The sequence below is a fragment of the Epinephelus moara genome, chromosome 21, assembly GCF_006386435.1.
Source record: "Epinephelus moara isolate mb chromosome 21, YSFRI_EMoa_1.0, whole genome shotgun sequence".
NCBI lineage: Eukaryota > Metazoa > Chordata > Actinopteri > Perciformes > Serranidae > Epinephelus > Epinephelus moara.
The window spans coordinates 26,244,012-26,271,313 of record NC_065526.1 but is presented as its reverse complement, the minus strand read 5'-3'; the positions used below and the strand labels follow the sequence as shown (position 1 = coordinate 26,271,313).

The 27,302-nt window shown below is 40.5% G+C and overlaps 2 protein-coding genes across 7 annotated transcripts; one reads left to right on the top strand and one right to left on the bottom strand.

Moving 5' to 3' along the window:
* The first annotated feature begins 517 nt into the window (after nt 1–517).
* On the top strand, nt 518–16,050 carry miga1 (mitoguardin 1). The gene is made up of 16 exons (XM_050033700.1): nt 518–615; nt 1,789–1,945; nt 5,341–5,506; nt 5,964–6,082; nt 6,814–6,946; nt 7,145–7,281; nt 8,010–8,133; nt 8,218–8,318; nt 11,511–11,620; nt 11,751–11,823; nt 12,192–12,278; nt 12,364–12,462; nt 12,564–12,698; nt 13,442–13,495; nt 13,772–13,888; nt 14,043–16,050. Exons 2-16 carry the CDS (start codon nt 1,847–1,849, stop codon nt 14,259–14,261), a joined length of 1,773 nt encoding a protein of 590 aa, XP_049889657.1. The 5' UTR covers nt 518–615; nt 1,789–1,846; the 3' UTR covers nt 14,262–16,050.
* An 88-nt stretch (nt 16,051–16,138) lies between these two features.
* fubp1 (far upstream element (FUSE) binding protein 1) lies at nt 16,139–26,948 on the bottom strand. 6 transcript variants are annotated; one of them, XM_050033695.1, is made up of 20 exons: nt 26,810–26,948; nt 26,260–26,383; nt 25,372–25,407; nt 25,163–25,199; nt 25,017–25,063; nt 24,859–24,930; nt 24,699–24,756; nt 24,429–24,591; nt 24,212–24,310; nt 23,939–24,049; nt 23,749–23,851; nt 23,265–23,504; nt 22,857–23,017; nt 22,619–22,770; nt 22,432–22,508; nt 22,137–22,262; nt 21,719–21,793; nt 21,195–21,257; nt 19,516–19,673; nt 16,139–19,274 (listed from the first exon to the last, which is right to left on the bottom strand). In XM_050033695.1, the coding sequence occupies exons 1-20, from the start codon at nt 26,900–26,902 to the stop codon at nt 19,266–19,268; spliced, it is 2,004 nt and encodes a 667-aa protein (XP_049889652.1). In that variant the 5' UTR covers nt 26,903–26,948; the 3' UTR covers nt 16,139–19,265. The 6 variants fall into 6 exon arrangements, with proteins under 6 accessions (XP_049889652.1, XP_049889654.1, XP_049889651.1 ...); XM_050033697.1 differs by having other exon boundaries at nt 26,293–26,383; XM_050033694.1 differs by having other exon boundaries at nt 26,783–26,930.
* Nucleotides 26,949–27,302: the final 354 nt, after the last annotated feature.

Here is a 27,302-nt window from a genome sequence, read left to right as displayed (position 1 = left end):
CAGTATTATAAGATAAAAAAAAAATCCAAAATGTGTCTTATGAGGTCAAATGTAATTTATTTTATGAGATAATAATGTGTAAAAAATGTTAGGTTTTAAAATAACAATTATATGAAGTCAAACATGTGACTTTTTCAAGATAGAAATTATCATATAGAAAGTCAAAGATGTTAGTCGAAATGTTGACTTTTACAAAACAATTATGACAGACTAAGTCTAAATTTAGAATTTTAACATTTTAAGTCAATTCTATGAGTGAATAGTGAATATTGGCCTCCATTTTTCTGCAGGTAATGAAAATGTAAATTGAGGGTCTTTATTTATACATGGGCACAGTAGAACCTTTTTCAATGTTAGTTATATTATTCCTCCCTGTAATGGAAGCTCCGTCAGTGCCTACTTTACAGTAAAAATCTGAATGTATTTGTAATACTCTAATATGGCCGAGAGGGGGCGCTGAATCTCCATACAGATGACATAGATAACGCTTTTATTTTGAAAGTCACGCTTGCAGAGCGCGTGCTGCCGCCCGAGTCCTTCATTCAGCTGCAGCTGAGGTCAGCGGGAGGATCAGCTACTGCACCGGGGAACAGACCGAGGAGGACATAACAAAATGTACCGGTGATTTCATTGCATACTTTCAGTCTGTCACATTCAGCCAGAATTCAAAAACGTCGACGAGTTGATGTGTTAGACTGTTAAATTCAAGCAGGTTTAACCAACGTAGCTAACGCTGCTAGCCGTTTTTAGCCTTGTTACATCAGTTAGCATTAGCTGCACAGCCAGGCCAGTGACACTTGATTAGCCATGTGCTGATATGATTATCAGACAGCTGGGATGCTGCTTTCATTAATGTCCACGGGTTGCCCTTGAAAACAACTGTTGATACTCTTTTTGGTGTTGTGCTAATGATTGATAGCTGTACGTGTGGATATTTAAGTCTTATCAGTATCTGAAAAGGAAAATGAAAGCAATACAGTGCAATAGCATACAAGTTGTATACAGTGTTACGTTTTCCTAAATTGAATAAGGGAAGTGGTGTAATAATAGTGTCTAATACATTGGACTCTTATTTATATGTCAGTAGTCAGTATTCTTACTGTTTACTTGTAGGTAGCATATCTATATTTCTAGCACTGTCTTTGCTTCTACAAAATGCAGTACAAGCTATTCTTAGAGAAGCAATGTGTCACTTGTGTTTATAATTTGCAAACTGGAAATCAATCAGCATTTGAAGAGACAAAAACTAACAATACAGGAGCATTTATATTAAATGTTGGACACAGAGAGTCAACATTTTGTCAGGGTAATTGGATAATCAGTCATATGCTGAGCCACAAGAGTCTCATGTGCAACCTGTAATTGGATGTTGGATGTTGTCAGGTGGATATACAGCAGCCCTTCTGTATAAAGAGAGGCGCTGTTTAGACGAAGCAATAGTATGTTTGCAAAGACAAGCCTCTAATTTTCTCATTTACTCAGACAGCCACTTTGCTCAGGCATGTTTATGATGTAGGATAAGGTTTGAAATACCTTTGATGGGTGTGCTGATAGTCCTGTATTCAGTGAATTACTCATACATCTGACAGCCTGTCAGTTCTTTCATGATGGTTGTCATGCCAATACTAAGTATTTTAGCAATACATGAGAGGTTTATTATCCCTGCTCTGCTCAGGTAAGGGAAGCATTGGTACTTGCACATGCAGTTTGTGAGAGGCTTTATGTAATAACGTCATTATATCCCCTCCTGAGCCTCCAAGGTTAAATCCTCGCATGTCACTCCCTCAGCTCCAGAAGAATGGTGATGAGGATAAGAGAGTTGCCAAGTCATGGATAGACTGCCACAATGACACATGAGACCCTCACAAGCTCCCAGCTGTCTGTCAAGACGGCTGCTCTGCGCATGGTCGACCTGCCGCTGTCCGTGTGCAGCTCCCTGGCACAGGTAAGGGTGTGTTTGACAGTGGTGGGAGTTGGTCATCAGATTTGTCGCTGGGAGTTGTTACTCTTTTCTATGTCTTGTTAATGAGAGGCGAGGTTGTTGAGTGTCCGAGTGTACTTTCAGGTTCTCTCCCCTTTTCTTAATTAACTGTTGCAAACACTGTCTTTGTTCTTGTTTCTATTTGATTTGTGGAGTCTTAACATTGGCTTAAACACATAGATGGACCAAAGTATGTATGTATAGTTTTATTTACAAGCTCCTGGGTGCCAGTTCACCTCCTGGGCACTGCCGAGGTGCCACTGAGCAAGGCACCGAACCCCCCAACCGCTCGGGGCGCCTGACCAAAGGGCAGCCCCCGCACTCTGAGATCTCTCCACTTTGTGCATGTATAGGTCCTGTTTGTGCATGTGTGTGTCTTTCAGACCTGTGTGTAATTGACAAGCAAGAGTGAAAACATTGAATTTCCCCTCAGGGGGATTAATAAAGTAAATAAACTTAAACTTAAACTTATTTCAAGCAAATATCTATCTGTGACTTGTACTACTGTTGTCACAGTACTGGAATTTCTAACTTTCATTCAGTACCTTGAAAATATTTATGTTTGATACTACTTTTGGTACCATGGGAAAAATTGACATTGAGGGCATTATTACAAGATAAATTTTAAAAGGTATAATGTGACAATGACTTTTTCTTTAGTTAGTTAGTAGCAGGGAACAGTGGAAAGACTGCAGTCAACATTAGCAATAAGAGAGAGCAAGAAAGTGCCCTTAATTTACATGTTTTCGCTGGCTCAAAAATTCCAGTGGGTTTCTTCTAACCAGTTTTGTCACATGGTGCGTTTCTTTTTCTGAATTTCGGTGTAACCATAAATTCATTCGCATGAGGCAACGTGACTTGTCTGAAGGTCTAATCTGATTGAATTTGACACAACTCCATTCACACTGAGCCAGTTAGGAGAGCCCGTTAACATGTACAGTACTACTACGTGTTTACTGTGTGATGGAAAGATACTACCCAGCAGCTGAGCTTGATACTGTTGCTGTGGAGAAGGTGTGAAAGGGTTAACGTGATATGGGCATACAGTAAGGACAGCCAAAGTTCAGTGTCTGGCTCTCCAGGAGCATGAATACTGACTGCGCTGTTACGTGTGAATACAGTGCAGTTACAGTTTGTGTTCATCATAATGAATTATCCACCTTTCCTTGTCCTTCTGGATAGGCAACAATATTTTCTCTCAGTGACCCATATTGTGTGTACGAGCAGTGCGTGAGGAGGGAGTGTGTGTGTCCAGAGTCACGTAGCAGATCAGGTATCATGAAGAACCTGACAGGAGCACGCCTGACATGTGGTAGTCACAGAGACAGAAACAGCATGGCAGCACTGTAGCACCGTTTCAGTCATCCCATCCCATTTAGTGGCTTTTCAAAGAAGAAAAGTCAACATTATGGCTGTTGTCATGGCTCCAAAAACGGTGTTTATGTAATCCTCAGTTGTTGGGAATGTGCAGCAGCCGTGTCAGTGTAGATAATCCCCCTTGTCGCTCAGTGTTTCTATCTATAGACAGAATGGTGGGCTATGCACGCTATCCGAAAATTATTCTTTAAAATCTAGATGACAGGCTGGTAGCTGATTTTGAGCGCTGCCTGTTACATCATCAGTAGAGTCATGCCTCCTCAGATGAACTCTCATCAGGCAGGACATTTGTGCTTGATGTATTTCCTTCTGGTTTTTTTGTTTGTTTGTTTGTTTTCATCTCAATCTCAGTTGCAGAATTTCAAACTTGGATACTATATCATTGACGTCTGATATTCAGTGGTTACCCTTTGTAACTGTACACTGCAGTAGTTTCTTTTAAGTGTAGCTACTTTGCCTCAGTCTGCCTCTGTTGCCTTTAGCTGGCAAGATTCTGCATATGCAAAAGCATTTCTAACAAACCTTAAAGAAATGTGCTCTGTGGGTTTGATTTTGTAAAAACAACAATTTCTGTGACACCCATGTCTATAATGTATTATAAACATATGTATAATGCATCGCAATCTGCTTATAGCACCGTATAATTATAGTTATAAGCAAATACTTACAATGCTTTATAGCAATAATCATAACGCTATAAAGCATTTTCAAATGACCTATAAGGTCAAGTATCAAACTACTTCATGATTGCTGGTTACTCACTGTATAGCTGTAATACATTATAATCACTGTTATAATGAATTATAATGGTGTTGGGAGCTTTCAAGAAATTTTTTTAAGATATTGGCAGATATAATACATTACAAGCTAGTTATAAGTCACTATAAGTGGTCATTGTTTGCTTTAAGTGAAAAAGAAAATCAATAAATCTATGCAAGAACAACACACAAAATTTTGTAAAATTAATTTATAGGTTTAGCAGCTGGATTTTTTATGCATGATTATAAAATGCTTTATAATGTGTTATGAGTATTAAAGCATTGTGAATGTTTGTGAGAGCTTAAAACTATAACCCTATCCTTAAAAAGTCTTAGAAGGCATTGAATTTATCAATCTAAAAAACAAGGCCTTAATTGGTATTTAAATGACTCAATTTTTCAAATGTCTTAAAAATGCTAAGACATGAGAAGTAGGATTTTATTTAAAAAACATTTCCTGACATGCATTGTAAAGTCTCAAAATAATTGGTAACATCTATGTTTTTTGTAAACACTCTACCCCTTTTTCCCAAAAAATTGTGATCACTTTGAAGTTGGTCTTAAATTTCATCCCAAGTGGCATTAAGAGGTCTTAAAAAGTCTTAAGTCTAGCTTGCCTTTAGCTACAGAAACCCTGAATAATTATACAGTGCTTTACGCAGGTTTTAATGCATTATACGTAGTTTATAAAGCATTTAAGACATTGGCGTCTTGAAAGTGTTATCAGATATGTATTTATCAAAATAAAGTTTGAATATTGTTTGATTTGTCGTTATACAATGCAGCCGTTCAAGAGTGTTCAATACTCAGTGCCGTGGACATGTGTTGGTTGGTAATAAGATTTGATAAACAGCTGTAATGACTTCTTTAATTGCTTCTCTCTGGGTCTGTTTACCATGTAATGTTTTAGGATCTTTTGAATGTGAATTTTAGGCTTTTCTTATTCCTTCATTCAGGAAAAAGGATGTGATAATTTACTTATCATATGTGACGCTACAGAGAAACATGAGCTTTAGTTTGGTCAGATTTGCATCTTGCCAGGTCTCCCTTGAAAAAGAGATTATTGATCTTAGCAGGACGTACCTAGTTAAACATGAAGGAAATTAGCTTTTTTTAAAAGTGACTAACCAAATAGAAAGAAAATTAATATAATGCTCGGGATTCTTTTTTTAAAATGCATAACCATTTAACTGCAGTCTGTTTCTCCTTCTGCCCGTCCTCCAGGTGAGTGTCAGCACAGGCACCAAGAAGCTGTTAGCGGCCACTGCCTTTGGTGCCGCCTCGCTCCTCTTCCTCGCTCGCCGCTTCCAGAGGAGGAAGGGCAGAAAGAAGGCTCACTCTCCTCAGTGGGAGCATGCTGGCTTTGAGTTTTTGACCTCAGCAGAAAACGGTAAAACTTCCTAACACTGAATTTTTTTTTACCCCTCAACCAGCAGCTCACCAGCCTGTGATCTCCATGTAGTGTGTTAGCCCAGTTTGTGATGTAATCAGATTGACGGGCTCCTCCTGTGTTACCTTGAACTGTAAACAGCAAGCTCCAGATAAATGCTTTAACTCATTTAATCTCACTTAGGAAGATTTACCACTGATTAGAGTCCCCGAAGAGAAGTTAATAGAAATGGGGTCGAATGAGCAGTTGGTCAGGGTAATTCAGTTTTTAACAAAATAAGTTTAACAGATCGATGAATCTTTTCATTGCACACATTCGCAGTCGAGCTGTTGCAGTCATCGCATTGGGAAACATGGTTTATATGATTGTGTAATCCTGCGACATGCTCATAAAGCGTGATCACTGTGTTCTGATTTCTCTCTTAATCATTACCTCTGAACTGTCTTTATCCACCCAGATAACACCAGTCAGAACATCACTCTGTCCCTCAACTCAAAGAATGGCTTCTCGTCCGGTCTGGTTCTCAATTCAGGAGACTACAGAAAACTGTCTGGGTCTCTGCTCAGCCTGGCCTCGGTAAGACAAAGGCTCTGGCGTTTTAGGTTACATCCACTTGAATACATTTTCATTTTAAAACAAATAACTATTGCTACATTTACACCTAGCATCCACACTACTATGCCGTTTTGGACCCCATAAAATGGAGGCCAGTTTGGATACTACAGGGTAGTGTTTTATTCTGGACAGGCAGAAACTGAGACTGATGCAGACACCCACATACACTTCCTGATTGGATCAAATCAGTCACAACATGTCAAGCCAAAACATTAAAGCAAGCCCACATACCTGTTGTGATTTTATCCCTCTTGTGTGAGCACTCCTCTCCCATTGCCATGGCCTCCTCAGGTAAAGGATAATGCTCTGATATGTCGCCAGTCTGAGACCGGTTGGATATACTGCCACATTTATGGAAACGACATTGGAGACAACTCATGGTTGTGAAGTGAACATTCAGTTCACAGACATCAGACTGTTAAGTAATGAGGGTGTTTAATCAGCATCTCACACCTGTCAGGTGCTCACAAACACAGATTTTCACAAATTTGTGACCAAAATTTGACCGAAATATATTTGTTGAGTGCATAAAAAAGGTCAATCTTTAACTCAAACCTGTGAAAAACGGCAGCAAAAACAAGCGTTGTTTAAATTTTTGTTCAATGTATTATCTGACATATCTGCTCTGCTTTTATTTTAAGGGTGTTATGCTGCCTGGAAGTTAACCGTGTTCTTCTGCTGTGTCTTTGCAGGTAAAAAGCATGAACTCATCCAGCAGCAGCACTTGTGCAAATGAATCCAGCTGCTGGGACAGAGTGGGAGATGCAGATATCTGCAGTGTAGTTAACCTACCTGTCACCACACCTGAAAACCTGTACCTCATGGGTAAAGAAACTCACACATTACATCACCTCTCACTGTTTGTAATAACAAGAATGGACCACACAATAAATCAGTAGAAACAATGGAAGTATTTAATATAGTATTTCTTGGAATAATCCGCTATCAGCTGTTTGGTAATGGTGCCTTTGAGTTACCGATTGTTCCAGGAGACTTACGGTGCATGTGTGTGTGTGTTTGCAGGTATGGATTTATTCGAGGAGGCTCTGAGGCGGTGGGAGGAAGCATTGACATTCAGGAGCAGGCAAAATGAGGACGATGCCAGCTGTGCATCCGTCAAAACGGGAGCTGGAGACGCCATCGCTGAGCAGAGCATGGAGGTGAACACACAGATTAACCACACCGCCATGTTAAACACCAACTCAATAAATGTAATGCCTCATTGATGCAGGAACAGACGTGATAGAGTTGGTCAGACGATGCTTTTAAGTTGTTGAAAACTGTATGTTTTCCTCGAAAACGTCACGTGACAAAGAGTTTGTAGCTTATGCAGAGTTGAAGTTGTTCTACAAACAAATAAAATTGCTGGACAGCGTCTTCCTCAATCTGACACCGAAGGGTAGGTGTATTGATTCAAGCCTCTCCAGCACTTTCTGTACTCTGTGTACTCTGAAATCCTTTTATACCAGATGAAGGTGGAGAGGAGTAGACTGCCCACAAACACTGCACTCCAGGTCATATGCGAATAACCAGCACTCTGACGAACCCACCGGTGTGTCACGGAGTTTGGATTGTATAACAGCTTACTCATTGGCTTTCTAACCTGGATTAGTGAGGGTCAGATAGTTAATCTTGGGCACCCAAACATTTGTCCAGTCTTCCGCTCAAATCTTCTGTCAAGTATATCCCCTACTAGGCCCTGCCTCTTTAGAGAGCTTATTAAAAATTAGGTCACAGTGGATTCTCAAGAAACAATTAAAGGAGATTTTTGGAGTGAAATGTAGTTTGAAAAGTCATTTACCTCTCCCTCATCTGGTACTTTTCAAACATTAACTTTTGGCTTCGTGACCATTTTGCCATGGCTGAATATGAATGTTTATGTGTTCAGGACGTCATCAGTGCAGAGTTCATCCACAGGCTGAAGTCTCTGCTGCAGAGGGCTTACAGCCTCCAAGAGGAGTTTGAGGGAGTGTTGTGCATGTCAGAGCCCTCGTCCCACAGCAACAGCCAGGGTGAGTCACTCATACAATATTATGTAATTTCCATGATCAATACAGTGTTACGCAACATGCTGTTACTGTTATTCTCCATCACAGATAAAATGGCAGACATATTGGCCAGAGACGAGCTGGACGACCCCTGTCTGAGAGACAGCATCAGCATCGCCTCCACTGACTCATTTGTGTCTGCCGCTGAGGTAAAAGACGGTCTCATCATCATATTATTAATAACCATAGGATGATTATTAGTCACCTTATTTACATCTCAAGAAAAGTTATATGCTTGACTGGCCAGTGTGTAGGATTTAGGGGCGTCTGTTGGCAGAAATGGTAAATAATATTCGTAACTATGCTTTCATCAGTTTATAATCACCTGAAAATAACAATCGTTGTTACCATAGAATAAGCCGGTTATATCTAGATAGGGAGTGGGAGTGTTGTTTCTACAGTAGCCCAGAAGAGACAAACCCAACCCTGGCTCTAGATAGGATCGTACATGTTTTTGCATCAGCCATCATAGTTCTCCTATATGCTCGGCAAACAGGAGAAGTTTCAGTCCTGCAACCTGACAGCTAGATGCCACTAGATCCTACACACTAGACCTTAAAATGTTTTTATTTGGAAATGCTGACAAGCACGAAATACAGTGAACATGTACTTAGATTTTAACATCCACCACCCATCCCACCCTCCTATATATGGAGTACACTCAGCTGAAGGAGCAGAAATTTTAAAAAACCAACAAGGTTACATTTAGCTGTACTTAATTATGTGTATACATTTGTATATGCATCAGAGCTGCAACGAATAATCAATAAATCTAAATTTTCCAGGTTCTCAAATGTGAGGATTTGGTACTTAACTTGTTTTTACCTCACAGTAAATTTAATATTTTTAGGCTTAGAAATGCTAAGAAATGACATTTTATGAAGTTACTTTAGGCTCCAAAATACTGTAACAGGCCTTTCTTATTGTTTCCTAATGTTTTGTAGACCAAACAGTCAATCAAGAAAATAATCTACAACATAATAACGAACATAGTCATTAGTTACAACCCAAATATACATACATGCCTGCATCAGTCTACAAAGTAAATAGATGGTAAATCCAGTGTACATACCTACAGGCACATATGGAGAAGCATTTTTAACAGTTGGAGTGATGTGAAGAGAAACAAAGTACCAAAACTGTTCTTTATATGAGCCCTGTTGGAAATACAAATTGACAAAAATTAATAGTGATAAATAAATAACAAAAGTAATTGGTATGGAATGGGACAGCAGTAGCTCAGCCCATAGAGACTTGGCTTGGAAGGGTTACTGACTCAAATCCCTGTACGGACAAAGTATGGAGTGTGGACAGGTAGCTGGAGAGGTGCAAGTTTGCCTCCTGGGCACCCCCGAGGTGCCCTTAAGCAAGGCATTGAACCCTCGACTGCTCTGTGTGCCTGTCCACGGCAGACCTCTGGCTCTGACATCTCTTCATTTAATGCATGTATAGGTCCTGTTTGTGCATGTGTGTGTATTTCGGGCCTGTGTGTATATGAGTTAAAAAGACTGAATTTCCCTTGGAGGATTAATAAAGTATATCTTCTTCCTCTCCTTCTTCTTCTTCTTCGAACAGACAAAGATAGAAGTATAAGAAAGAAAAAGTACATAAATAAATCTAAGCATTTCTGTTAGTTAGACTATACATATGGTGTTCTTCATGATTCAGTATTCCTAAATTGGGAGAAATTGCTAAGGAATATTAGCCGTAGTTTTTTTTTGGTGAGATTATTTTTGTGGGCTTTTGCCTTTTAATGACAGGACAGAAAGTGAAATGGGGAGACAGAGAGAGAGTGGGGACTGACATGCAGCAAAGGGCCGTGAGTTGGATTCGAACCCACGGCCACTGCAGCGAGGCAGTGCCTCTATACATGGGGCGCCGGCACTATCCACTACGCTACCGACACCCCAAATTCGCCTAGTTTTTGAAGATTGAATTAAGTGCAGCTTTCTATTAATACACTCTTTAAACATTGTCAAAAAATCCCTGAGTGTAATATTGCAGTCCTTGATATGTGTTTATCACGCAATGACAATTTAAAAAAAAAAAAAAAAAAGCCCTAGGTATTACAGCTGAAAATGTGAAACAATGGCGTTGTTAATCTCATTATTTTGCAGAATAATCTAGATTATCATGTAGGTGTCACTTGCTGGGATGCAGATGAAATATTGGCAACAAACTACTACTGTAATACTAAAGTGGAATATTAGTGTAGTGACCAGGGGCTAACACCTGAAACAAGCAAACGTGTAAATCTCAAACTGTGAAGCATCAAATCTACAACCAGTTCACAGCAGGAGTTTGAGTCAAGTAGCTTTGATCTCGCTGTAGGTTCACCAGCCGGTGTTTACCAGAATTCGGCTGATCTCCTTAAGTCACTGTGGGGGCTCGAGCTGTGTATCCGCTGCTACTGGTGCACTTGACCCACAAAGAACAAAAATAAACTGGATATTTACTGAAGCTACATTCCTTGAAATGTTCAGTCAAGACGTTCATCTCCTAACCTGCTGAAAGCTAAACGTGCCATATATCTCTATCAGGAATATATTAACATTTATAACCCCTAGCATTTGATATAAATAGCTGTTTACATCCTAAATCACTTAAAGCCTACACCATAATGTGAATCCTTATTTTAAAACCCAGAAAAGCTTTAAATGAAGTTATTTCTACCTTCAAACCTGTTTTACCACTCACAGACCAGTGAGTGTAAGTCAGAGCAGTCAAACTGGGTCATTCATACTATAAATAGACCTCCAACATTCTTCAGTATACAACATACAGCTCCCTGTTACTCTGCAGCCGTTTTCACTACAGCTTCCACACACCATAACAACATGGAGAGATCTGTGTCTGGTCAGGAGTGGTTTCCTTATACTGCTCAAAAGTACACAGTGCAGTGTATTGACTAATAACCGTGAAAGCACAGAGGTCAGATGTGACTCAGGAAGTAACACTGTGTTCCAGGACAACCTGCACTTATTTCAGATGGGACGAGGAGCTCCAGGTTCAGTCTGTTAAGACAACATTGACCTCAGTGTTAAGCACCTGTCAGCTTGGTTAGAATTTAACTTTATAAGCATCTTTTCTTATTACATTTTACAGAGACAGTGAATAAAACAGTATTGTGGGAGCAAAGAAACTGTGTGCAGATTCTACTGCTTAATTGCCTTAATATTTCCTGATGAAGCATCTGCTAAAGAGGTTTTTTGGATACGCGTACCTCCTCTTCTTCAGAGGTTTTGGTGTCAGCCCTCAGAATCCAAAAGTCTGACAGTGCATTATAAATAATAAATAGTCTTTTTTTTTTTTTCAAAGTCTGCTTTCTGTCTCTGTGTCAGCTGTCAGAGCATCGAGAGCTGAGGAGCGCCTTCGCTCTTGGTCATCTGCTTTTCTACGAGGAGGCGCTGCAGATGGCTGAGGACGGCAAGATCTCCTGCAGGGTGCTGCGGTAATAAAACTAATATAGTAAAACACACATATAATACAGAGATCCTACATCCCTGGAACATGCTGTGTGGAGTTGATTGCTTTGCCTGCCAACATTTTAATCTGGTCTTTCTCTTAATTTTCATCGTCAGGACTGAGATGCTGGAGTGTCGTGGGGACATTGATTTTCTGGCCAAGTTGCACTGTGTGCGGCAGGCATGTCAGGTACAGTATAACCTTATGAACTAAAATACATCATGATAACATAAATAAAGGGATACTCATGTAATAGTGGGATTAAATACAGCATACAATGTTTGAAGAGTTGTTACCAGATGGTTGTTTTCAGCAGATTTTATTGGTGTACTGTATAAACACAATATCAGGTGGAAATGCAGCAAATAAACAACCAGGGTGGAATAAAATCTTAAATTCATTGGCTTGTGCTTCCTTACTGAGGAAAATAGATGTTAACTTCACAGATGAATGCACCATTTCAAACCATTTAAAGCTAATAAGAGTAGAATTTAAAAGTTTCCCTTCATTTTAAGCAAAGAAAGGATCTAATTGAGAACAATGTTTTTTCTCCTTAGCTCATTCTGTGCGAGAGAGCGACCCGGATGTTTCTGGCTGACACAGGAAAGAAAGTACTGTCTTCCATTATTGTTAAAGCACAGAAGGTGAGGCTGAAGCCATAACTAGTAAATAATAAGATCTTAAATGAGTGCTGCTTCGCCTCCTAACCTCTTATCCTTCGGTTTTTAGAGCCCAAGGAGATTTGAGGAAGTGTTTGAGGAGATGATCTCCTTCCTGGAGGACACAGAGCACTGGGAAAACACAGAGGTGGAGCTGGCCACACGAGGGGTACGAGTGCTACTTTACTGAATTACAAAATGGCACCAGCAGGAGTGGAGAACCTCTCTTCTTTATATATAACATTATACTCAATCTCATCCTCTCACCAGGTGAAGCACTTGAACTTCTATGATATAGTGCTGGACTTCATCCTGATGGACTCATTCGAGGACCTGGAGAATCCACCGATCTCCATCCAGAACGTGATCAACAACCGCTGGCTTAACAGCTCCTTCAAGGAGACGGTGAGTAATCACTTGAAATACTTTAGAGAGTTTCATTTGGTAACTAGGTAGAGGTGATCAGACGTGACTCACAATTTCGTCACAATTTTTGTTTTTAAAGTTCACATGAAATCAAAATAGATGTTTTATGCTAGTATCTGGCCCAACAATAACTAAAAAGTTGTTTTGTAGGTATTTTAGTGTTTTTCATTTCCTGGAAAACAATAAAAAATGTTGATGTGATGTTGACGAGTTTGTCTACTAATTTTACATTCAGTGAAATACAGATAATATAAACACATGGCTACTAGTCAAGTGCATTAGCTCCATCACAGGGATGAGCCTGCATTTCTCCTTCATCAGCAGCATTTACTTCTGATCTTGGCTCAAACATGTATGGCCTCACTCCAGAAATGTTGTCTTCGTCCTTTTCATCCTGTCTCCTTCGTCTGTAAAATCTGCAGGAGACTGTGACGGTGGTGGGAGGTCTTTGACAACAGAGAGCAGGCTGTTGTCTCCGTGTTGAGCTAGTAGCTACTGTCAGTGTGAAATTTTGCAAGTGGGGGCCAATAGCATATATTCAGTGCTATTGGGCTCTGTAAATGCCAGTCAGTATCAGCGATAAGCTCCTCCTTAGCTTTTACATGAAATATGCAGAATCAAACAGCACTCTGCTAGTTGTTTTATGGGAATTTAAAGTTGATGTGTTTAATTTTTGGTTATTTGAGCTTCTCATAGATTATTAATCTGCATGTATTTTACAGGCAGTGGCCTCGAGCTGTTGGTCAGTGATGAAGCAAAAGAGACAACACATGAAGGTAAAGGTCCAACATAATGTTCAAAATGTTTTTTATGAACTGTTAGAGGACACGATGTAGATATCAGCCTCACTGATTTACCTCCTATACGACAGTTTTTATCTCAGGTCCAGTTATTAGGGATAGTTGCCTTGTTCAGGTAAAGGAATTCATAGACAACAAGCCCTACATTTTATTTGTTACACAGACAACTCATAACAACTAACAGTCATTGTTTGTATTGTCTTTCAAGTGGTCAGGACAGTTCACTTCAGTAACCTCTGCTCTTTGTCTCAGGTGTCTGACGGCTTCATCGCGCATTTCTACGCTGTCTGTGAACAGATCAGCCCCGTTCTGGCCTGGGGCTTCCTGGGGCCCAAGAGCTCCCTGCACGACTTCTGCTGCTTCTTTAAGGTTGGTCACAGCACCAGAAAATAATTCACATCTCTTAAGTTTCCATTGTACCCAGATGGGACACACTAAAACAATCTTGACTGATAAATAGCCCAACTGATAAGAGGAAAGATTTTGTTCTTTGTCCTTACAGTCTTCACCTCTCTTCCTGCAGGATCAGGTGCTGTACTTCTTAAAGGACATTTTTGACCTGGACAAAGTGCGTTATTCCTCTGTGGAGAGTCTAGCTGAGGACATGCTCCACCTGCTGCACCGGCGCTCTGAACTGTTGGTGGCCTACCTGGGAGCCGACTCCCTGCGGCACGTCAACGGCTGCAGCTCCCCGCAGGTGCAGCTGGTGCCCAGCGCCCTGCTGGAGGCTCGAGTGCAGTGAGAGACAGGGTAACAGACCCTCGTCACCAAAACACTACACACACATGGAAATCTCAGCTTTATTGTAGGGTGAGTTCACATCAACTGTCTGGTCGCACACATCTTCATCTTCCATCTGTTGGACAGAACTGCTCATTTAAGAACTTTGATGTAAAACACCATTTGACACCCACTCATCACATCTCCCATAATGCATTGTGCTCTCATTGCTCTGTATTGAGGATAAACTGTACCAGCTGTCTTGCCTTGACACTTGATCATTACCTCCAGTGTGGCCTCCTCCTCCCCAGCTCCCCTTTTCACTGTGCCATGGCAGTGCGCGTTATAAAATATCATAGCAATAATATTTGTAATTTAAACTTGCTGTGAAGCATTTAACGTTAATTAACTTGCAGTAGATATTCCATTGTGTAAGTTAAAGCATATTTATTGCTGTTTAGAGCAATTTGTGTGACGACAAAGGGTATTTTACAGTATTTATTTTACTATACAGCTGAAATGATGCAGGATTTATTTTTTAGAAGTTATAGTTGTGCCTGTACGCAGCAATAGATTTGTGTCAGCTTCAGACATACAGTATGAATACCAATGTTGTATATTAACTTTACTAGATAGAGATCTATTAGATGTATTTCCACATCCTACTGGACGTCAACAATGCAAAACCATTAAATGTACTTTTTGTTATAAGCACATGTTGCACAGGGAAATGTTGAACAAAGGAACTCTGAGAAATGTAAAATGTGTTGGTGATATTATGTTAAGATATTAAAAAGGACTCAAAAACTGTCATGCAATATATTATATGAAACCCAGCTCATGCAGCCTACAAGGCCCTTAATCCCATCACACTGCCAGCGACAGGAAACACAAGATTATACTCTATTACATAATCCTACAGCTGTTCCACAACAGTTATCCATGACGGGCAAACACGCAAGAAGCCTTACTATCACTGCACATATTCCAAGCCTTGTCTTCATCACTGAATGTTATTAAAAATATATTATAGTCTACTCTGCTGATCAGTCACTGCCGTGTACAGAACATGCACAACATTAAAGCTTTGAGCAGGAATATTCTTGAGTGGGGGTTCATGTTGCAGAAATGCTAGACATATTTTAGGAGGGATAAATGTTATTTTCAGGATTTCCCTTTAAAAAGATGGACCTGAATGAATTTGAACCTATCTTGAAACTAAATCCACATGCCCCCTGTGTACTCAGAAAGAGTTACTGGTGTCTGTGATCATTCCTTCTGGTGGTATCTGAAGTACAGATGAAGCTAAAGCAGTCTGAGTCAGTCTTTTGATTCAAAATTCCCCTTTCCACAGATGCTTTCCTCTAGAGGTCAAACTATTAACTACAGCTATTGATTTTTTTTAATGTCACCATGGGCTCGAGTAACTTGATCTGACCAAATGATTTATCGAGGGGGAAAAAAGCGTATTGATCTATATTAAGTTGTTGGTTGCAGACCTAGTTTCCATGACAGCAGTGGTTACAGTAGTACTTTAAAAAGGGACTGAAACTTTGAATGTTTCTCATCTGCTTTCTTACTCAGACTGCTGAAGTCTTGTTGACTTTACTTAATTGACAGTGCATTATGAAGGGATGTTTTCAAAGCCAGTATGAACAGGAGGAATGACCACGAGTTTTGTTCTACGACAGGTTTGTGGAAAATATTAAACTGTCATTTGAAATGAATATTTATCACACCTGAAAGGGTTTTACATTTGTGAGTTCACTTTGTTTTTGTGTATAAATTAAGCAAATAAAGACTAATGAGAATGTGTTGGTCCTGTTTTCTTCTTTAACTTAACGGTAAATGCTGTTTGTTCTCCCAGATATAAAATAAAACTCAAGTGAATGAGTCCAGTTCATTTGTTACAACTTTATTAATGAACATGGCAACATTTCAAAAAGTCAAACAGTTGATTTGAGAAACAAAAACCCATATATTTGATAATATACACAGCACATGAAACCATTTTGTTTTTTACCTCTAAGGCATGCTCCTTGTTTTGTCTTCTACACCCCCACGAACTCTGTGTTGAAACACTGAGCATCTCACATGTACAGTGCACAGTCTCAAACATTTAAGTGACCCGTTAACTACAGAGAAGTGATTTGTAACTGATAACCCCCAAATTTTACTGTCAATATAACAGTGCATGTCATAAGTACATCAGATCCTGTCCTCATCCAACTTTCTAAAGCACATTCCTATTAACTAAAGGTTATTGATGAAGGCAATTAAGCGATTAAGAAACCATCAACTCTAAATACACTATGGCATCATGGTTTTAAAAAAGAAAAAACAAGTTGATCCGAGCTGAAAAACATGTATCTGACCAACACTTTGCAATCACAGAATTTGAATTTCATTGCGTTGCTGTTTTTACCTTATCACTGGAGCTCTTGAACGGTCTACGTTCAGCAGTGGGGATTGACTCAAAGGATTCCTCCTTTTGGGGACAAACTACGACAGGGCCTGATTCTATGACCTAAGCTTGCAGCATCCTCCAACACTGTGAGCGAGAAGTGAAGGCAGCAGCGTTTCAATAGTAGATTTGCACTGCACTTGAGGGCAGATTCACACCACGACAGAGAAATAATAAAAAAATCATGTATATCACCGTGTTCTGATCTAGCGCTTGAGCACATTGCTAACTTCTGGCAACAGGTTTGCATGGCATGCATTTTGATATACCACTGTCAAAGTTGTCTAGAGCATTGATACACAATCGCTGTCAGACTTACCGGGGTGCAAAAGATAAGGCTATCATCAAATATTAAGCACATAACGACAGTAACATTTCCTCAGTGAGCCTATGCAACAACTTTTTCTGTCACTTCTTTTTTTGAAACTTCATGTAACAAGTCATACAGCTCATATCATGCAGTTCATTCATGAAAGCAGATCATCTTAAACGGCTGTTCATACTTAAGATATCCTGGACATTTCTTTAACGACTAAGCATAAATGCATTGAGGCATGTTAAAGACACAGGTAAGCATTTCTTTGCATGTAAATCGGTCATGTCACTGGACAAAAACACTGGTTTCCTTAGGTTGCGCTTACCTGTGTTATTGCAGCAGAACCTAAGGTGCAAGGTCTGGGACGACACTGCAAAGATCAGATATATTGCACTGTTTGCCATCAGTGAACAACGCTTGAAATTAACAGCCTTTCACAACAGTGCTCATTCAGAAGATGTCATAGTCAATACTGGGCTAATCAGAAGCACTTCCACTACTAGCATTCCACATGCTCATATAGGACAGTAAAGTAATAACAGCAGAAACCTAAGCATGCTACACTCGAGTTATGCAGTAGGACTTTTTTTTACTAAGCAATATGTTGCAATAAATGGCATTTTAAAAACATGATAGTCTCAACTAGACAATGGCACTTGGCAGGTCAGGTATTCAGAACGCAATAAATCCACATGGGCATCCTTAAAAACAGTTCCTACCGACAGTGTAACAGAAAGCGGACATTCAATCCCTCAGTTCAGAAATCCAACTGGCACTGAAATGCTACCTACACAGTCTAACAATCTACAGAGTATCAGCATACTGTGAAGTTTCAAAGTGAATGATGTGGAGTCACACAAGGGGAGATAAGTCTCAGAAACATGTGGTACAAGAATCTAACGTACTATTCCTCTCCTCAGAACATTTGATACTTACCCAGAGACATGGGGGAAATTGCAATAATTCACAAAAAAACTATGTTTGCAGCTTATAAATCATCAAAAAAAAGGCGTTTATCTCTCAAGTCAGTCACAGTTTTGTACTTACAGTATACGAGGGCTCAACTGATGGATGAAGACTGCTTAGCCACCCCCGACCCTACAACATCTATGTTCTTATTTTGGATAAACACTAACAGAATGGGGACAGCAAAAAAAGCGATTTTTGCAATGTTTTTATATTAAAAAAACATTCTTTTGAAAAAACAAATTTATACATTTGAGTTAGTTCGCAATTTGAAAAGGGCAAGACAAAACTTTTTCAATGCATTTTACGATACAGTGGCAATTTACCTGACTGTCCTGGAAAAAGAACAGCACAAAAAGAATATATATAACACTAAAAATAGGCAACATTCTTGCAACCACGTTTTCTGAGGAACATGTTATGGAAAAATACTTGCTTACCGCTTTTCTAACCTTGCCTGTGGAGGAGGAAGTGTCTATATCAAGGCAAAATACAGTGCATACTACCTCAACAATGTCAGAAAACCAGGCAATATTTTAAAAAAAGGAGTGCCACAGCAACGCAGTTAATGCATGAGTTACGGTACATTAAACCTATCGACTTTCTTGTGACAAACATCTGTCTAACGCTTTAGTCAGAGCAATGTCAGGAAACACAAGAGTCAAAAAAAGGTCTATTAACAAGGACGTTTGTTGGTCTGAACCACTCAGGATCATTGCACGCACATTATGTATCTAAGAGACTTATAGACAGTTGGAGAGAGACAGGACAGCACAACTTTGAGTCAACCATTTTGGACAATTTAACCCCCCACACATGGCCTACATTTCAAACTTTGCCCCCCCCCCCCAAAACAAAAACATACAGAAATTCCTTTTAACTCTTTTGTTTGAACCACCCCAACTTACCAACACAGGAGGTTTCAGTTTGTTTTATTGCAAAAACACAACAGGCAAGAGCATTTTAAAACTGAGATGATTTACATGGTAATGTCTACAGCTTAATAAACATGAGTTCTAACCACATTTAATGTAGATACAGGGCTGGAATGACCATATGTATAATTACCTCACTAAAAACAAAGCATTTACAAGAAAAAGGAAAAAACAACAAAAAAAAAAAAAAAAAAGAAGAGGACGTGTTCGCCGGGTAATCTGCCATCTATGTGAAACACTTTCAAACCAAGGAAATTTAAGATCTTCATCAAGGCGTCTGCATCCAAACATTTAACAAAGGATTTTGTTTCGACAATGTAGCATTTACTTTATGTCCACTTCACATTACTGGCCCTGTGCAGAAGAAATACATAGAAGATACATTGCATGTTAACAGCAGAAACAGTGGACTCAGCTTCCCAAAATAAAAAGCTAAAAAAAAAAAACCTGTGTAGGGAGGAAATAGTTTTGGTTAAGTGTATGAAGCTGAGGCAGTCACTGGAGCCCTGTAAAGCCTGAGGAGGGAACAAGGTTAGGACATAAAAAAATTGAGTATTCAGTGGATGTGGAGGGCAGATTCTTATCGGGAGTGTACCTGAGGGGCTTGTGGTGCTGCACCCATCGTCTGAGGGTTGCCTGTGCCGTAATAGGCAGCCTGCTGACGGTAGTACTCAGCCCAGGCAGCGCTGTAATCTGGCTGGCCTCCTGGCTGGGAGGCGGCTGCTGCTGCTGTGGCCTGAGGGGCCGCTTGACCTGGAGGGTAAAAGGTGAGAAGCTGTTAGGAAAAAATAACCCTCTGGAAAATGAGCAAAACACTGGCCAGCTGCTTCAGGCTATTAGAATCTTCTTATGGAAATGCCTGACAGTTTTCTGTAGTGTGACAGTTAAACAGGTTAAAGCAGTTTCTCTTTTCAGTCAAACAATGAGATGCAGTACTTTAACATGCTTCCTGATATAGTTTCAACTGCTACTAATCTCATTTCAACTACCAAACAAATTCAAATCACAGTTTAAGGTAAAATTCTTTTTGAGACAGCATTTGTAAGAAGGGGAACGAACCCACCACCACGTTCTTTGGGTGGCGGGACAGAATCCTTCTGCCTTTCTGTTGGGCGGCTGGGAGAGCAGCCACTCTACCTCAGAGGGCTGCTAAAGGAGCACAGCCACCCTTTAACATTAAAAACATATCATGTCAGAGCTACAGAGGGAACCTGACTTGACTTGTTCTTTTCTCTACTTGGGAGGGAGGCTCCCATTTGAAGATGAATCACACAGTTTCTTCACTTCTGTTTCTGTTATATAACTTAACTCCAAACACCAGGAGAACACCTACTTATTAAATAGGCCTCATGCACACTACAAGTTGGGGGCTGGGATGATGCGATACCATCCAGATTCTTGGGTGCCAGTTAGATATTGCAATTTTACAGCAATTCTACAGGTATTGCAATTAACTTATTAACACTAGACCACAAGAAAAAAAGTTAAATCATGTTTCCAAAAACAATACACATCCTAAATGTCCTTAAAGAATTTTATTCATGAGAAGCACTGTGTGACTTAAAGGAGCTATTAAGGATAAGCTATGCAGGATTTTTCTATAAAAAAAAAAAAAAAAAGAATGTATGAGCTCATACAGACGTAATCCCTGCCAATCATCATTTGCGACCCACTTGAGGTGTGTCTGGATATTTTTTTGCAGAGACTGCCCTTTACCTGTATTTTCACAACGATGTGGTGTGACAAGGCTTTATAAAAAGGTAGTAACTAGGTGCTGGACCATTAGCAGCAGGCATCCAACAGACTCAGCGTCTATACAAGTATAGCAAGGTGACACGCCAAACAAGTTTCTCTGGTTTGGCTTTTACTCTGACTTTTGCTGGCGAGCATTGTCACATTACCCATAGATTACCACAATAAAAATGGCACCTTCTTTCCACCTCTGCGTTTGAATATTGATTCAAGAATTTAGAAAATGTAAAAGAGTAGGATTTAGGTGAATCCATTTTTCCCACTGCTACTGCAAACTGTGTTGCATTGTCCTGTATACGGTTTCTTGACTAAAATACGAAATTAGTTATTCACAACTATGTTGTATGTTATATTATGAAACTGACATAACACTGTATATCAGACTTTCATTATAATTTTGCATCTGTGGCACTAGTTGAGGGATCAAATTTGGAATCAAAGCCTTGAAATAGGAGGTAAAATGCTCCATGAATGAAGTGTGGTCTTACTATAAAGCCTGATTTCATAAACAGGAGTACTGACCTTGTTTCTTGTAATACTCCTCCCATGCTTTTGTGTAGTCCTGAGGTTGTTGACTCTGTTGACCTGCAAAGAGAATGGAAAAATGTGTCAATGCATCCAAGAGCTAAATAATTCACATCACAACTTTGATCCTACATGGCTTATATCCATGACCCACAAAATCAAACATGTTGCATCATTTAACTCTACACACATTCAGTAGCAGTACAAACATTCATGACACATGGCAGAACTTTGCCATCAGTTTTGGTAAAGACCTAAGATAGTCTAAGAAATAAGCTACTCTAAGCTCAGAAAAGGTGGTTCTGTGTCCACAGCTCAGTCCTGTAGATAGTCAAGAGTGTTTCAGTCTAAACAGCACAGGGATCAAATGTCAAACCAAGTGGAGGCACACTGAAAACGCTCCACAGCAGGCCAGCAGTACTGACAAATACCCAGACCTGAAAAAGAAGCCGATTGAATGCCCCGTCGCTGTTTAGACTGTCTTGTGTTAATAGGTGTACACTGAAACTACGTTCGTATACCCATTTTCTTGTAATATTCCTCCCAGGCCTTGGAGTAATCTGCCTGTCCACTCTGACCTGCAGCCTGTGGGTCACCTGTTAAAAAAAACGGTAACTTGTAATTAGTGAATCATTCTCAGCAGTTTGTCCTCCACCTGCCTGGGTCGGGTCTGTCAGCCTAGGGATGGTGGAGGAAAACTATCCTGTCCCTGGGGTAATATAAAAGAAAAAGGTTTTTTTAAAAGCTGCTCTGCAAAAAGCAAAGGCATTTTAAAAGGTGGAACCAAACCAATTTGTTTCCCGTTAGTGACACCCTGAGGACGTGAGCACAGACACTACTAAAGTAAAGCTAGTAAACTACACTGCTCTACTCCTGTCCCAACAGTTTCTGCTGCTTCTAGACGCACAGACACTGCTTAGTGAGAAACACGTCAGTCACCTTGGCCGTTGGTTTGAGTCGTGCCTGGAGCCCCACTTGTCGGGGTCATGGGAGCCTGTGGCTGCTGGCTGTACTGAGCGTAGTAGGCTGCCCACGCTGCTGCGTTGGCATCAGCTGCTGCTTTATCTGAACAAAATAAACAAGTTTTGTTAGCAAACGACAGCCAAAACGAAAAGCTATAAACATACAGTCTCAGCTGTCTGTTGGATCTCAGTAACTGACTGTGCAAGATGATAAGCATGATTAACTTTTAATTTCAGTCAAACATTAAATGTATTGATAAGCAGGTACTCACTTGGATCAGGTTGTCCCTGTTGCCAGTGTGGGTAGCCGTTGCCCCATCCCTGAGGCTGGTAAGGCGCTGGTGGACCGCTAATGAAAGAAAAATAAATAACCATCAACTTTCCAGACTTTCATCTGTGTCCAAGTATGCATGTTATCAGCTTCACAGATGGAGTAAATCAAATTTCCACTGTACTTACTGTGGTCCTGGAGGTCCCTGGTTGTATGGTCCAGGGTTGTATGGACCCATGGGAGCACCAGGGGGTCCCGGTGGTCCAGGAGGACCATGTGGGCCTGGCCCTCCATGTGGACCAGGGGGACCGTGCGGGCCACCCATTGGAGTGACGGGTCCCTGAAAACATACACACATCCTGGTCAGTAGACAAACTTACAAGAAACAACTGTCTCCACAGGAGGTTCAAACTCTTAGCGTCTTACCCCAATTTTCTCCTCTACCAGCTGCCGGGCATAGTCGATCTGTTGAGGAGAGCCCCGAACTGTGAACATTTTGATGTTGGGATCTGCGTTGGGTGGAGGGTTCCTCTGCAGCTCGATTCTGGCTCCAGATTGCTGGCTGATGCCCTTGATTGTCTCACCACCTGAAGAGTTCAGAGACAAACATTAACCACAACAGCCAAAAACATTTACTTAGAAGGAATTCGAGAACCCACAAGAGGACCGTGGAGGACTGGTCAAGATCACCCCTGATTAAAAACTTGTGCAACATGTTTCTCCTTTTACCAGCATTTTGTTTGTGTATCATAAGTCTCCAAAAGGCGTGAAGTCTGTGTATTTTAAACCTTTGACCAGATATGTCAAACTTAATACTGTTAAGGGGTGACTTGCCTTTTCCAATGATGAGGCCAGTCTTCATGGTTGGGACAGTGAAGGTAAACTCCTGCAGGCCACCAGGGGGGCCCATGTTCCAGTTCCCCTGCCCACGACCACGACCTCTTCCACCGCCATGTCCTGGAGGCCCACCGGCCTGGACGCTCCTCAGAAGATCAGAGATAATTTCTGCCGCATGCTGAGCCTGGTCAGGGGGGCCCATGATCTGTGCTATCCTGTCTGGTGTGCTGCCGTCATCTGGAAGGAGGAAAATAAGGTGATGAGAGACTATCCAGACAGAGCTTATCTTGCTGGGATAAAATGTTATCACTTAGTTCTGTGTTCAGGTCTCAGACAAGTTTAGGGTTAGGGTTATACATCAGCTTCTCAGCGTGGTGCATGAGTTTTCATCACGGACCATACACATTTTTAACTATGTCCAAATGACATGGAATGGCTTTAGACCATGGTTGTTTCTCACTTATTTTTCTTAATCACTCACCTGGTTTAAACTGAATCCGGACACCAGTGTCATTCTGTATTTTCTTGATCATCTCTCCATTTCTGCCAATAACAATTCCCACTGCAAACCGAGGGACGGGAACCTACATGACAAAAATATAACCAAAGTTAAGAAACTGATTCAACCCCTCGTGTTCAACAGGATAAATTAGATCAATTATTCCACTCACATCTAAGCTGTCTCCTCCTCCACCGCCTCCTCCAACTCGTGAACCATATTCGCCCCTCTGCTCCCTGAAGCCTTGATCTCTGATCAGCTCCATCACCATCTCTTTGGCTTGCTGAAGAGAAAAGAAAGTACATCTCATTACAGACTACTCCACTGTCTCCATGGAGACAAATGAGGGATGTTAAGGGTCATGGATTTACTTATATGTAATTAATGGAAAAAGGAACAACTCTATAATGTCGTGAGTGCACTGGTCACATAGACAAGGACTCACCTGAACTTTAAAAGGTTCTCCGGAAATACGGAGTGGCTTGTCTGCACCTGTGTTTTGGGGTCCGTCTTGGATCATGACCATCTTCACTCCAGCTCTTTCCTACAATGAGAAAAGAACAACAAAAAACATGCCATCAGGGTGGCTCTGTGCCAAATGTGTACCCTGCTTAAAGGCAGTGATTGTGGTCACTATCACTCTGGAATCACTGGACACTCACCTGAAGGCTTTTGATGGTTTCTCCTCCCTTGCCAATGACGAGTCCGGCTTTCGAGGCAGGGACCATAATCTCCTGGACAGTCATTCCCGGGCCATCATTGTGGTTGAATGCTGGAGCCGGACGCCCCTTCTCAACTATTTCTGTTAGTAACCTCTTTGCAGCCCTGATGAGAATAATGACCATAATACACATCATGAAATCCCTGACCTGGACCTCACACAAAGACTTTTAATGAAGGAGACCACTGAATGAAAGCAGATGTTTACTCACTGGATGGATTCTGGCCCTCCTGTTAATGTCACCGACCTGTCAGGCATTCCTCCACTGTCTACATCACAGAGACAATGCAGTTAACACAAATCTTGCGAGAATAACCAAAACATCATGTCTTGGTATAAATAAGATATACAGATGACAGATCTAAACTTACCAGGTGCAATCTGTATTTTACATCCAGACTCCTGCTGCAGGCGAGATATCTGTTCACCTCCTCTTCCAATAACTAGAGGGGGAAAAGTGTGTTACCTCAGAATATTCGATCTCAACAAGACTGAACTGCTTTCTTTGTTTATTCTCTTAAAAACTTACTGAATCCAACCATTCCATCTGGAACCTTGAATTCCTCTGAAATTGACCTGGAATAACAGAGCAAATCAACATTAGCTTTGTAATAAGTGGCCAAATGTGTTTGATATGCAACATAAAAATATTTTAACTTCAATTCTAGTATCTACCTTGGGGGGCCACCCATTCCTCCCATTCCTGAAAAGGCTGCAGAAAGAGAAATTACAGTAAATTAAGAATAGAAATATACAACAAATACAAGTTAAGCACATATAACAAATTTTCAATTCATGCTAATTTCTCTGCCAATTACTTTAAGCAGGGAATCATCACAAATTACAGCCACATATATTAACCACTACACCACCGGGTCACTTACCATCATTAGTTGCCACTTTCTTCGTCTCTGGTTGGTCTGCGACAACATAACATAGTAACCAGTATGAGTATCTATCATTATACCCATCATCACATTACCAAAAGTGTTGTACAATCTTAAAGTGGCTTATCAACACTGCCTGAAGTTTAAACAGTCAGGATAAAAAGGAGAGGCCTGCACAGCCACCACCAAACATACAGAGGTGGAATATACTTTCAGTTGCAGGTTTACAAGGTGAAAACCAATGCAGTCCAATTCAACAGTCCTGCAATAAACCATACCTCCTGAAGATTATCTTGGTCATGCTTTAGTTTGAAGTTATATGTGGTTTTAAGTTTGATTTGGCGTTACGACCTTCATGAATGTAGGATATATTGCAGGATTGCTGTTTTAGACTTCATTTCTTTTTTGCTTAAGTGTACCTAATGAACTGGAAACTCAGAGCTCATGATGCAACAATAACCCAACCTGCTCAGAAAGTATAAGGACTCTCAAAATTCCCATCACCCACCCAAAGATTTTGTCTTCAAATCAAATCATAAGATCACATGTTAGTTACCCAAATATTAACACAATTTCATCGCTACAAGGTACTGGTTTGAAACAGCTGTGAAGACAGTGAAAATATTATCCAACTCTCGACACATGCAATAACCAACATACTGCATTGGCTTAATAAGAGAAAAAACATTAACATAACATTAAATATGGTTAGTAGAAATATAGGACATGTTAGATTTATTAATGATTATACACATTTATATAAAAACAGTATCACTTTAGATGTAGTTGAGTTAAGAACATGTCTAAGTAAACACAACTCTGCTAAAAACATACAGGCAAGCATTAACTATCAAGACTTGCATTGAATCGATTTGAGCCACTGACCGATATTCAGGTTAGGCATGGGAAAATACCCACCAGCGTCCTCCAGGGGCCTTTTCTGGCCCCCGTAGCCAAATTCGTTTGATGGGGGTGCCGCAACGCCATCGCCACCGATCTTCGCTGCGATCTGAAACCCAAAATAAAAAGAAAACGACAATTTAAGATGATTTCTTGGCTGATCGTGTTTGACGTGTTTGGACGGGCACGCTGGCTGCGGCCTTCACTTCAGTCCGGAAGTCTGAGCCAACAAAGAAACGAGAATACATCTTTACTTAAAATAATTATGTTATGCCATTAAACCTACAAAGCATGTATTTCCAATGACTGATTATATCTGTCTAATGCATTCTGTACATTCGGCTATAGTCACTTTTGCTTTCACATCTGTTCTCGTTTTTGCCGTGTGGCGTAACATTAGCTAGTCATCGTTAGCTTAGCATAGCCCGCCGTGCTGCCGTGTGTTAACGGCGGAAGAAAAAAACAGATAAACTCGTTTTTTGCGCCAAACTTCTGGAGTTATTCTTACACTTAATTCATCCATAGGTCTTCTCACCTGTCTTGCTCGCTGTAAAGCGTCTTTAAAAGCGTCGTTCATTCCGCCACCGGCGTTAGAGGACGGGGGAGCCACGCTGCTGTAGTCAGCCATATCTGCTGCTCTTCTCCTCCTCGGCGCGACAAGATGGCCGGTTACATTCACGGGATGTGGACGGGAAAACTCGCGGTCAAATGTCCTCTCGCGATAACAGTCACGCTTGTTTACGCTGCTATCCAAAGTTTTTTAGTTTCCAATCTGACTACAATTTCACGACATTACCAAGGGACCAACAAAGCTTCATCTTAACCCATAATAATAATAGCCTATATGATTATTTATTTGTTGATATATTTTGTATAATAAATCTGAATCTACAAAGTGACTAATTTGAGAGAAAAAAAGGTGTCAAATGAATGTAGAGCAGTAAAAAGTACATTCACCTCTTCACTGTAGTGGACTAGAAATATAACAAATGGAAATACTCAAGTAAAGTTCAAGTACCTCAAAATTG